The sequence below is a fragment of the Megascapheus bottae genome, chromosome 12 (assembly GCF_031878675.1).
Source record: "Megascapheus bottae isolate mThoBot1 chromosome 12, mThoBot2.hap1, whole genome shotgun sequence".
In the NCBI taxonomy this organism is placed as follows: domain Eukaryota; kingdom Metazoa; phylum Chordata; class Mammalia; order Rodentia; family Geomyidae; genus Megascapheus; species Megascapheus bottae.
In genome coordinates, this window is record NC_143520.1 from 13469378 (window position 1) to 13483407 (window position 14030).

General features: G+C 38.5%; 1 protein-coding gene across 2 annotated transcripts in view; it reads right to left on the reverse strand.

Moving 5' to 3' along the window:
- The window catches only part of Cers6 (ceramide synthase 6), a 246672-nt gene that overhangs the window by 159337 nt on the left and 73305 nt on the right, over positions 1 to 14030 (reverse strand). For both annotated transcript variants that reach the window (XM_090342703.1, XM_090342702.1), the window contains exon 3: positions 12598 to 12728. In XM_090342703.1, coding sequence (XP_090198829.1) covers positions 12598 to 12728 — 131 coding nt within the window. The remainder of the gene's footprint in view (positions 1 to 12597; positions 12729 to 14030) is intronic.

A 14030-nucleotide genomic window follows, 5' to 3' on the forward strand; every position in this document is an offset into this window, starting at 1 on the left:
TGAGAAAACTGATGACCCAATGTTCTACTGATTGGCCTTCTGCCTCCTGTACCAGTGATACTTAAACCATAGTCCATGTACTTCTATGACTGCTTGGCACATGGTAAGCACTCAAAATAAATGAAGCAAAAATGTGGTAACTAATTTCTGAAAGGTTATTGGCCTGAAAACTGTATTCCTACATTTCCTTGCCTGTTCTGAAAACACTTGTTTTGTCCAAGGTCAGTCATGAAAGATATGACAGGACTCATTCCTTGAACAAATTTACAATCAGGAGATAAAAGAAATAGAAGCAAGAGAGTGAATTGTTGTGAATACCTCAAAAAGTATTACACAGAGAAGAAAATTGTCAGTTGTAGAATGAATGTACAGTGCCTGCTTCATAGAGGATGTGAAGACCCCCCAGGTCGTAGTGATTTGTCTCTGGGTCTGTTCCTCTCTAGATTAAACACTGTTCCCAGCATAAAGAAATCACTCAGCAAATAGCTTGCATATTGAATGGAATCTATTGTTATAAATATGACCATAATTATTATTGTTGTGGTTGTGGTTTTGAAAATAGTATGAGTGAACTCAGAGTCTGTCACTTGTGAGATGCTTTATCACTTGACCCATGCCTCCAGCCTGTTTTCTGAATTTTTGTAGGAGAGCCAGGTATTTGTCACATGGATGAGGCAGAGGAAAGAATATCTAGGCTAGGGGACAGCATGTGCAAAGGCTGACAGGAAGAAACTATCGTAGAAAATTCCATTACTAATACATCTTCATGAATATTTACCAAAAGCTAAACTTTGTTCCAAAAGAGTTCGCCTAGTGAGGTCCTTTGGGTGATGTTTACAGTGCTTAGCTAACTTTTATTAAGTGTTTGCAAAACCCAATTGTTTACATGTTTAGAATGACTCTAAGATCCCATTTTGAATCGGACCTATTATTTCAACCCAGGTGAGCTTTCAAGACACTGATGCTGAGCAAACTGGTAAATGATAGAAACAGGCAGGAAGAGATGGTCCCCTGCAGGTCTGGGTCACTCTATGACACATCCTTATTCTACTACAAGGGACATATCCTGCTATGAAGACCAGTAAATAATTAAGGCCAGAAAGCCAGAAAACCATGTTTATACCTCAATGTCCAAGAAGCTTTTATCTTTAAAAAATAAAAAGGAAAAGAGAATGGTATATACCAAATTTTCATTTGGTGAACCATTTCTCCCTTTCTTTAGAATGCTAGGTTGGACTTGACACGTAGCAAAGGCACAACTATCTGCTCCTCCCCTTTGATTCCTCACCGGGTCCTGTCCTCACCCCAATCCTGGCCACATGGAAAGAAAGAACTAAAAAAAATGAAAGCTAGTTTTGTTCATCAAGGCCACCAAATTCCTATATAATAAACAAAGCTCAGGGCGGTTCCTAAAACCCAAAACAATAACAAATACAGTGAGACTTAATGGTCTATTTCTCACTTGTAGGTGGGTCTGGAAGAATCCTATCACAAAATGGTCATTTACGATGGCAAGATGTCACTAGATAAATACTGTTTTCTAAAAGACAAAGTTATATAATTTTGGACATAGTACCATGTGTCTATATGCTTCAATATTCGTCTTGTCTCCCAAATTCATTATATAGTACATTCATAAGAAGCTCTATAACGAATTTTTAGATTGCTGTTCTCAGATTTGGGTTCACAAGCATTCAGTAGAACATGGGGACAACTTGTTTCTGTGCGAGGTAGATGCTGCTGTAGCCCCTGTCTAGTTTATTGGGTCTGAGTCCTCTCCTACATGGTGAGCATTAGAGAATAGTGACTTTGTCCTTTTTATCTTTAAATCCCCCTGTGCCAAGCCCCTGCCACATAAATAATCCTATGTAATCATTTGGGAAACTGAAGTGAATTAAGTCCTGAGTATGTATGCCTGCTTGTTTTGGATTTTCTGGGCCAGTCCTGCTTTCAGTTCTTTTCTTGAAAGTAGAAATATACAAGGACATTTCTACTTCTTAACTGTTTGTCCTGGTTTTGCTTTTTGTTTGTTGTTCATTTGTTTGTTTTAATATCAGGCCTTCATGGTAAGGGGCTGAGTTAATAGCATATGAACAGCCAATGTGGGTCACATACTTTGTTTTGTTTCTTGTAAAATATGACACAGCAACTATATCTAATAACAAGGTGATAATTTGCCTTTGATTTTAATTCTGTGACCCATGTTTGTTTAGTTTGGGCCTGTTTAGAGCATGGAGTATGGGGAAAAGGTACCATGCCAATTCTATGCACTGTATGAAGACAAGATAAACACAGAGGTGCCTAGTCAAAGCTACTGGTTATGTCCATTAGTGATCTTTCTGTTCAGCAAAAAAGATATTTCTTAACAACAACAACAAAATCAGCAAGATTTCAAACTCAGTTATACATTAGTATGAGGCAATGGTAATACAAACCCATTCTCATTCCTCTCCCTCTCCCTCCCACCCCCCTCTCTTGTTTTCTCTTTTCCTTTCTTTCTGTTTTTCAGAATCAGAATTTGAATCAGGGTGAAGGTGCTTGCTTTTTGCTCTTACCAACTAAGTCACACATCCACCCCTGCCTTTTTCTTTTTTTTTTTTTTTTTGGTTGTGGGGCTTGAACTCTGGGCGTGTGCACTGTCTCTGAGCTCTTCAGCTCAAGCCTAGCACTCTAAAACCTTGAGCCACAGAGCCATTTCCAGTTTTCTAGTGGTTAATGGGAAATAAGAGTCTCACGGACTACCATGCCTGGGTTGATTTTGAACTATGGTCTCAGCCTCCTGAATAGCTACCGGTACCTCACTCCCCCCTGCTTTATGCTGATTATTTTGGAAGTAGAGTCTCAAGAAAGTAGCTACCCTGTTTAGGGATGCTGTTTATATGTAGCAGCATCTTCACCACATCTGAATAGGACACAACCTCAGAAAGCACCTCTTTCCTCCCTCTTCATCCCACCTCTCTCCACATCCAGAAAAACCTTTCTCATATAATTAAATGAAATCTGAAAACATGTAAGTTTATTACATTGGGGGCTAAATGAGGGAGTATGGAAATTAGTCAAACCTTGAAGAACGAACCTTTAATGCAACTCTGTTAACTGTGAATGGATCGTTCATGGTGCAGCACTAACTGCCTCCCTCTGCAGAACAATGTCACTAACTTCTCTACATAACTGAGCCCCAAGAACACCTTCCAATAGGGCACAACTGCCAAGATTCTGTACATGCACAATGAACAGTAGCCAAGTTAGAATGATTTTCTAAAATACTTTAATTCTACCAAATGACAGAAGCCATATAGGCAAAGTCAGCAGCAATTCCTGCACTAAAAATGAAAGTAGTTGGCCTTACTCTCTCTTTTTTTTAAAAAAAATTAAATTCCTTAGCACACGGAGGACTTATTATTTAGATTTGGGGAGGCCTAGGGGTAAGACTCCAAGAACTACTTCCCAAGGTCTATCCAGACTCGGCTCAAGTCCTCCCAGGGGAGGACTCTACTGTGTTACACACCATCACATCCACTCTAGATGTGACTAGGTATGATATTTCAAGCTCAGGAGTCACAAGCAGAGGCCAACTTGGAAGACAATCACAGTCAAATGAGCAATGGTTAAGGATTCCTTGCACAGAAATGTGGCCAGGAGCAAGTCACGGAGGAAGAATAGCTAGAAAGAAACCAACCATTTTGACTGGAGAAGAAAATATCAGCTCTGGGACAGGTGGATGTGAGCCCTAAGAAAGCACCTACCCTGGGTGAGTGGAGATTGGTACTAATGCTCAGTGGAGAGGAATACTGAAAGAGGAGATGAAAGAGGAGATGCACAAAGGGAAAGCTGAGAGGGTGCCGAAAAGGAGCAAAAAGCCCCTCCTTCTCTACAACAAAAACATGGTTTTTTTAAATGATAAACCCACAAGGCCAAGACTCAGAGCAAGCTGTGACTGGGCCAACATGGAAGTAACATCAGGAAACATCCACTTCACATAAGAATTACAAATATGGCCCCCTAGCTAAAATGTTGAACAGACATTTGCTAATAAATAGAACGAATCCTTCTTGTGAGCCCCACAAGGTCAGAGCTTTGTGCTTACTCAGCCTCGTGAGCACAGCTGCAAGGAGCCAATGCCTGGCAAAGTAGCTTTGCTCTTTCTCCCTCAATTCCTGGATGATCCTGTGAGTAGAGGCTGCTGTTGCACAAGAGGCATCTGGCAAAACCAATTTACTCATGAAGGCTAAAATAACTGGAGCCAAAACATTAACCAGGTATATTTGATTGCTATGCTTACATATACTCAAGGTCCACTGCTTCCTCGTCCCCTAGCACCAGCAACCATCACATTTAACAGCAATGCCTGTCCCCAGGACCCATGCTGACTTCCTAAGACTGATCAGACTGTCCTCACCTTAGGAGGGGAGCCTTTGCTGAGGCCAGCCCCAGCAGGGGCCAGGCTTTGTTCCTCCCTCCTCCTGTTGGAGGCAAGCTGGGTCCTCTCAGAATCTCCTGAGCAGACTTTAAATCTCTTCGGGTCAAAGACATACGCTGTGTGTTCTGACATTTGTCCTGTGGAGCTTCCAAGGTCCTGGCTCCCACAGACACAGCAGGCACTGCTCCCTACTGATGTAGGACACCTGTGCTCCTCCACGTCTCTCACTTCGCGGCACGCTTGGAACTCACATCAGTTTTGCATCTTTTTCTCACATGTGTGGGTGTGTGATACCCAAGTCAGTTATCCTGGGATTCCATCGATTAAGAGAGCTTCATTCTACATTGGAAAACTGCTTTTCTTACATCTCCATTGCTCTCTCCGCCCCCAAATATCAAGTCTCTGTTTTCTAGGCGAGGTGATTTTTGGATCTGAGGAGCCCCACTGGCTGCACTAGGTTGTGAGTCCCAAATAGCTACTTGCTGCTTGCTGCTTGCTGTTCATTTCACACCAAATTGAGGAAGGAAAGGCGAAGGGCAGTGCCCAAAGCAACCAACACTTAATATGCATCCAGGTGCAGGTCACCTCTCTAGGCATATGAACAAATTTGCCTCCATGACAGTCCTGGAAGTAGTCACTATTAATATGCCATTTTCTAACCAAAGAAGCTAAGACTGGAGAAATAGCTCAAATGGTAGTGACAAATCTTGAGTAAAAAGTCAAGCAAGAATATAAGACCTGAGTTCAAATTACAAGGGTGGCATTGTCCAAAAAGAAATGTACTTTTTACCAGACTTATGTAAATGCAATCCCTCTGTAGATCACCTTTATAATAACAATTCATTTTTATATAAAAAATGAACTGGAATTTAAAATAAGCCAAGGCTCAGGATGTCAAACAATCCACACTCCTTCAGCACTGGACTGCACAGACAGTCCTACCATAAGGCTTGTTGTAAAAACATGAATGTCTTTCAATGTGAACATGATAGGAATTTTATATTTACTTTTTTCATATATTTTTATTGTAATTAATAGAAGGATTACATTATATTTGCCAGATTGAAGGTGCGTATCTGTGTGCCAGAAATACTGGGTAAGTGGGAAAATTGCACTGGGTAGACCTCAGTGGCTGAAGAATACATACCCACCCCCTGCTATCTCCCCACCCCTTCTCGTTGTGGGTTATACCCAGCTGGTGTTACAACATTGATTAAATTGTTGTTTCTTCTTCCACCACCTCACAGTCACTCAGAATCTGCAACTTAACATTGTGATGAACTGAATTGCCTCCAAAATTTGTGTTGAAGTCCTACCTCCCAAGGTGAGTACATTTGGAATAGAGCGCTTAAGGAGGTAATAGTGGTTAAATACACTCATAAGGATAGAACCCTAATCCAATATAATCGGTGTCCTTATATGAACAGGAAGGATAAGGTGACATAACTTTTTAGATTTCTGATCATTTCTAACATTTACCACTTCTTAGTATTTCCTCCAAGATAGCTAGTTCTTCTAACTAATGCAACAAAATAATCGTAATTACTTAATCACACAATTATATACTGATGTAAAGTTCTAACAAAACATTATAAAAATCTTCTTTCTTTGCAAGACAAATTTCTGTAGCCTAAGTCTGAAGACAATCTTACTGATTTTATTATATGACAATATTCACATTTATTTTGATACTTCTTCAGATGTCAGTAAAAAAAAAAGTGAAAATGGTCCCCCCCCCCAAAAAAAAGAACAGGAAGGAACATTAGGGATGATACACAAGGAAGGAGGCCTTTGGAGAAATAAACCCCATAGACATCTTGATCTCAGACTTCCAGGCTCTAGAATCATGAGGAAATAAATTCTATTGTTTAGCACCATAATATTATAAACATTTTGTTATGGCAATCCAGGCAGACAATAGTTTAACCTTAAACTTTGAATCTCAGGCCTTTTTAAAGGGAAAGTACCATATTCATAATAGCATTTATGTATTTCTTTTCCAGTTAACATGTGTAAAACTGGGAAACTTTTTAATTTTTAAAATTTTAATAATTGTATTTTATTGTAGGGGTGATATGTAAAGGGGTTACAATTACATTTGTCAGGTAGTGGGTACATTACTTCTTGAACATTGATACCCCTTATGACTAAGTCATTTTGCAAAAGAGTTTCAATATAATGTGTCAATTTATGAATATGATACATCTCGGCTTTCCTATTTCTTTTCAGTGTGTCATTGATAAAGTTTCCAAAACATTTAGCCTTAAAGAGTTCTCTTCTTACAAGCCCCATTTTTGTTTTGTTAAGCAAGTTTGCATGCTGTGGTAGTGTTTGAGGATGGAAATGTCACACTGAACACAGCTAGCATAGTGTTACTCAGGAGTAGATGCTTTATAGATGCTGAAGATGAAACACAACCACTTTATATGAAGACGAAACATAGCCACTTTATATGAAGGAGAATCTAGAACAATAACTCAGGAAAATACTATAGATACACAATCCTGCATGTATTTGTGTGGACATCTATTATGAAATATGACCATATTAAATTATAAACAAGCATTTATTTCCAGACAGTAGGCTTTGGAGTAATTTTCTCCAAAATTTTATGAATATTACACATACTTTAACACACTCTTTACTAGCCTAATCAACTACAGTGGTTTGCATGACCACTCAAAAATCACAAACTCCTAGCTTTTTAAAATAAGTTTAAAAAACAGAAATAATATCATCAGTTCAGAAAATGACAATCAAATGTTAATTATGAATATTAGTCCTTAAGAAATTCAGCTACTCTTCATTACTACCACCCAACTCTTTGTTGTAAAAAAGCCTTTAGGATCTAACAAAAAAAATAACTGACCATTCAGATTGAAGCAGAACAAAGAAGTACATAGCATGCAGGCAGCTCAACCAAGTATGACCTGCCTGATATTTTTAGCAAAAACCATTTTCTTTAATTAGTTATTACACTGGAGTGAGAGGCTTAGCCATATGGCATCAGGAATGTGAGGGGCTTGCTCTAAATGGAAAAAAAACAGAGTTCACTTGCCACAGATGGTAGGTCTGGAATAGAAGAAGAAGCAAGGCCAATGAATAGAGAGGCTTCACAGTCCAGCTCATCAGTCTTTAGAATTTTTGTTTGGAATTGATGCCTCATGGGGGATAAATGACAAATTCAGAGGGGACGAAGTTGGAATAGAGAAACTGCCCACCCTCAAGAATCTATGTATAGGAATACTGGACTGGCTTTCAAGTTCAGATTTGTTCTAGTGTCTCTAATGCACAGAAAATTTCTGTAAAGTGGCTAACTGTGCTGGCACAAAGCCACCACATTCTGTTTCTTAGAACTGTGAAGAAATAACTGATAGTATTGCAATTCTAAGGCAGGGTTCAGGTACGTATGGCTCACAAGCTTTTTAACCGCCCACTATTTAAGAAGAGTTTCTGCATCTTTTATTGATTGAACTTTTTCAAAGAATAAATACTCCATCATTTGAAAATGACATATTCAAATTACAATATCCATAAAAAAAGCTGAGCTCAAACCCAGGACTGCAAAAAAAAAAAGTGTTCTTGGAACCTAGCTACACACATTTGCATCATCTCCAACCACTTCTGAACTGTAATGAAAGAGTTATAATTGAAGCAAATTATATCATGATCTAAAAATGTTACTCCCAATATTGTTTTTTGCTAGTTCTGGGTTTGAGCTCAGGGTCTGAGCACTGTCCTTGGACTTTCTCAAGGCTAGAGCTCTACCACTTGAGCCTCCAGCTTTTTCTATGCATGTGGTACTGAGGAATCAAAACCTGGGTCTTCATGCATGTTAAGCAAGTACTCCACCAATAGGCCAAACTCCCAGCCCCACTTGCAAGATTTTTTTTTTTATAGGAAAGTGTGCTGCCCTCTGCCTGAAAGTTAAAAATAGCCTACTGACTTTTAAAGCATTTAAAATAGCAGTCTTAAACTCTAAGACATTCATTGAACAATGCCGAGTGTTTTAACTATATAATCTCAATGGAAGCAGGTGTCCAACTGTTCAGGGACTCGTCTGTGTAAATAGAAAAATCAATCACTGTCACCATGATCATACACACCACACAGATTAGTCCTGTGCTTTTTAAGAACAAAGATACAGCCTTCCCCTTATTTTATATTCCCTCCCAACAACATCTGCATCTAAAAAATGCAGATATTACATATATCATTCTTGTAATAAAGGAAGATGTTACATGGTTCTAGAAGGTGATACTTTCTTACTCCCCACATCACAACTATACCTATCTTCAGGGACATTTTATTAGTAAATTGTGTACATAATATTCATCTCCTGGTCTGATTGAGAACATCACAGCTGAGTTTTCTTTCTGACAAAACTTTGTTTATCCTGAAAGGAAACAATTCACAAATATTTTTTTTTGGTTTTTGTCAAACAAGGAGACATAAGCATGAAAACTTGGTGAAGGTATTCCTTACGTAATTTTACTCTGAAATATAGGGACTTGAGACATATGGCTACTCATTTCCAGTACAATCCACTACTGTTCTTCTACCCATTATTAGGCTTTTCTCCCTTACTAGAGTCAAAAAATAGCACTGGTTATCAAAGCAAAACCATTCACTTAATTCAAAGATAGTCAGCTGGTGAAATGAACCTATTGGTTCAGACACTCATTTATCACTAGTGAGCTATCCTGGATCTAATAGAATCACAAATTTAAAAAATCCTAAGTTTGCATTGCAGAAGGAAGGTCACAGTTTCAAAAGCCTCCAGTATTGGTGAGAAGTATCCTAAAAAGGGTAGTTTTAATCCGTAGCAACTCTGAAATGGAATTTCCAAAGCAAGGAAATTGGAGTATTTTATCTTATTTAATATAAGGCTTCATAAGTTCATTAACATATAAATTCTAGTTCAAATAAATTGGTACTAATCTGTGATACATGAATAATCTTCCCCACATGGGTGATTCTTTCTCACAATCAATTGGAAATGGCTCAATGAAAGCCATATAGAATAATTACCCCCTGGCATTTGTTATAAACATGATGCATCATCCTCAAAATAAATGAGTACAGGTGTCAAGGGAGTCATTTATCTTGCTACCATAGATCTGTTTATTTCGGTTTCATCCTGATTCTTCTTACGGCAGATAGTACTTATTGTGGAAGAAGGATGGTACAGCTTCAGGTTGACCCAACCAGCACTGACTTCCATTCTGAATCAAATTCTCCTGAAACATTTCACGTGATGTCTCTCTCACTCTTCAAACTTCCCATTTCAGTTGCCAATAAGTATAAATTCTGCTGGAAAAAATAGTCATCAAAACTGACACAGCTGTGAAGGACTGACATCCAGTAAGAGGGAAAAAAGATCACATTGATGTTTCTGCACATCACTTGCTGAACAACTTCTACTCCATCCATCTGCATTAAATAGAGGTGCCAAATCTAGAGATGTTAGCAAATGCATATACACATTTTTGGCACGAATACTGGTAATATTCTACATTGATGAAAGATGAAAGACAATGCCTGCAAAGGGAGTCTATATTTGTAAAAATGACTCACATAGCAGACAAACTACAGATTTCTTATGCTTTGGTCTTGTATCCTTAAGTCTAATTTGTGTATTCCCTGCTTTATAATTTAATGTTAATGTTTCTGAATAGCAGCCATCTGCTAACATCTCTAGCTGTATATTTACAAAGAATTCATGGAACTCGGTGGCTGATTGCTGGAGTTTCTGCACATGACCAGTAAGAAAAGAGGAGTGGAAGTAACTTGGAGTTGCCGAGAGTAAAACTATACCTTAGAAGGAACATCAGCATTGGATGGAGATGATGAGAGAAAACAGTTTCTGCATAAAGAATGAGAAGTCGAAAGTAAGAGACTAAAGAGTAAGTCTAGGGAAGTAGTACATAAAAGACTTCAGGAGAAATACAGAATAAATGATGAAAACAGAAGTCCTTGGTAAGATGAAAGACTCAACTGCTAACCAGAAGCCAAGGAAGAAGAGAGCATCAAGCAAGAGCTCATCAATACTGTCTTGTGCAGCAGAACTGAAACAGGCCATAGGAGTTGGCAAGCAAGCCCAACCCACAGAAGTTTTTTTTTTTAATCTTTAGTTACTATTGGTCCACACTAATTATTTCATAAAATGTATTTCATCATTGTTTAATACCTATGTACCCACTTGCTATTAGGACAATACACTCCTAACATTGGTATAAATAGGCCTCTTGTGGAGGAAGTCATAATGCATACTTTATGTACTGACCCATCTCATTTCCTTCAAATTGCCATGCTTCTAGTGGTCATTTAGCAATATTTTTAATTGACCGTATTGTGAGTATCTTATTTAAGACTGCAGTGTGACTATTTTATTCACTGGGGGTACATATAGAACGCTCAGGGAAATCTAAGGAAAAGATGTCGACATTTATCATTTGGTCCTTGCTATTCATCATGTTCAGGAACTAGCATCATCAGTATCATCTATAAACTTGTTACAAATGCGGAACCCCACTTACCCTCTCAGACCAAGTAAATCACAATTTACATTCCACAAAGATCCCTAGATAGCAGATGCCAACGCATATTGGTATTTGGAAAAAAAAATATGTGTGCATGCCAAAGAGCAGTTTCACTCCTACCTGAACCATGACTTCATGATGGAGTCCAGTCCTCTATATATGTGGAAAGGTCAGGTCAGGGGAAATACAGCTATTTATCAGAAGCCTAGGTGCCCCAATCCTCCCATAAACAGCCCCCGAGTTTAATTATAGGATGGCTTTGTAGATTGTATCATTTAGGTGTTTCTGTAGATTTTATAAATATTCTGTCCTCCTGAGAGCCCATTTATTCTCTCCAGAGTTATCCAATCATGGAAATTGGGGATATTATTCTGCTTCCCATTCATTCTCCTACATCATTAAAATTTCCTCTAAAGTTAGATTATAATTGGAGGAATACATTTTTTTGGCCTAACTGAAAGAAAGCTAACCCCAAACAGCCTGCTACACTGAGAGTACCACTGTTTAAATAATCTGATATATGAACAAAGCTCATAAAAGAAAAAATGGTTGACAAAGGAGCAGTCATGCTCCAAAAGATGCAGAACAAATGGACCTAGATTTTCAGGTCTCTCTTCCCTTTACTAGAGCTGCGCTCCATGCTTTCACATTTCCTTGTCTGATGTCTCTGGGTGCATCGAGTGGCTCGATCTGAAGACATTACTGAGTTAGAAGATTTCTCTGTGGGGCTTTCATTAGATTTGACAGCTTTATGAAATATACTATATGCTACTGAACTCACACTGGAAACAGAATAGACCTTCATTGTAACCCTTACTTCAGGCAAAGCCTCATTTCTTCACACCCAGGAACAGAATGCAAATTTAAGATTTCCCAAATTCCAAGAATGTAGGATCTGGTTATGACCATCTGATCATTTACCCTAAGATCTTATTTTCTGTCAGTGGAAAAAACAAAAAAGGTCTTGGTGCGAGAGAAGATTTGTGGGAAGGGAGCTGTGGAAAATGCAGGAGAGGGTAACACTGTTCTAAAAGAAATACACTCAGGGCTGGGAACATGGCCTAGTGGTAGAGTGCTTGCCTAGCATGCTTTAAACCCTGGATTCAATTCCTCGGTACCACATACACAGAAAAAGCTGGAAGTGGTGCTGTGGCTCAAGTGGTAGAGCCCTAGCCTTGAGAAAACCCAAGAACAGTGCTCAGGCCCTTAGTTAAAGCCCCAGAAATGGCAAAAAAAAAAAAAATGAAATACACTCATTACCTTACTTATGGAACTGTAAGTGTTTTTTCTTCATAAGAAAAAAGTCTTGAAAAATTCTATGAAAATTTCAGCAACTGGAATCTATAAAATGAATGACTTTTAATGCTGTACTTCCAACATGACTGGTTGAAAATATCATGATAGTCTTCTGGAATCTATTTGGTCAGAGTTCCATTAAGAAGTGTGTTTCCACTGTATTCCAACAAGAAATCCCCAATTCTTATAATCCTCTAGTTTTCCCCAGAACCAGTTCCCCACCAAATAGCATGTGGGAAATAGGAAGTTATGTGGATCTGTTATCATTTACCTCAAGAATAAATGGATACTGAGGCAGGTATTAAAAAAAGAAGGATGGAAAAAAGGAGCAAAACTTACATGCTCTCACAGAACTTTGTCAGAATGCTGGGCTTCTCCTGGTTGCGTCTCTGTCGAAACCAGCGCTGAATGCTTCGAACATCCCAGTCCAGTTGCTTGGAAAGGCCTTCCAACCTTTTCTCATCTGGATGCTGAGACAAGATACCAGAACAATCATATCTCAATCCCGTTTTATTTTTCCCCAATAGATCTGCCTTTGTGTGTTGCTGGTTTTTTTTTTTCTTCTGGGGACATCTACTGCTGAGATCTAGTGTCATTGGCAGCATGGACATAAATTTGCATCAGAAATGTCTGAGTGTGGCTCGGATGCCTGCACTTCTCCTCATCAGTGAGGTCTTACCTCAGAGACAACCACGACTTGATGGCGCAGTCTACTGGCTGAGGCAGGGCCATGAGCTAAATTTCCAAGGAAGGAAATGTGGTAAAGGAAAATCTGCCATCTTGGCCTCAAGTAAAAAAAAAAAAATCACATATTCTAGGAACACAATTGTGGTACCAACTTGTTATCTACTAAAATAATGTAGGACAGACAGAAACCATGGAAAGATCCTTAATGCCTCACTTAAGCTGAATGTACCATTTCTAGTACCAAAAATGCTTTCTCATCCTCCTCTTGCCTCCTCTTCCTTTTCTTGGTCATCTCCCCTTTTTTTTCTTTTTGTATGTTTTTGATGGGCTTCATGATTTTTTCCTATGTGTATGTAATATCTTCACATGTATGATACCCTGTTTGAGTTTATTTATATATATATATATGTGTGTATATCTCCTTTATTACCCTCTCTTTTGACCATCTCATTCATCCACCTTTTTACTGACACTACACTACACATTACTTGCAGAAGGAAACTTGATAGGGAGACAGATGGCTCTGAGACAAGTGGCAGTTCAATTCCTCATTACTCTGATCTCTCTGGCCCTTAGTCTTTTCATCTATAAAAAATAAGGATTGGTATGTGAAGTAATGCACCTTCCATCTGGTGAATGTAATTACAATTAATTATAATAAAAAATACATGAAAAAAATAAAAAAATAAAAAATAAGGATTGTTGCTGGGTACCAGTGGCTTAGGCCTGAAATCCTAGCTACTCAGGGGGCTGAGATCTGAGAATCATGATTCAAAGCCAGAAAAATAATTGTAGCAAAAAGATTGTGGCATGACCAAAGTGTTAGAATAATTGCTGCCTACAAAGGCCCTGAGTTCAAATCCTAGTACCATAAAATATATATGAATATAATTGAATTTGTCTATCTTTCCTGAAATAGTTTGCAAATGTTGATTTGTAATTAGTAAAACCCTCTGTACTCTAAATGCTGAAAATTCTCCTAGATTTTCCCTTACCATAGTTCAGGTTTCAATACAATCAAATCTCCTCCCCCTCCAATTCGAGAACTTGAATCCAGAGCCTTTTATTCTTACTTGGCTTTTTTT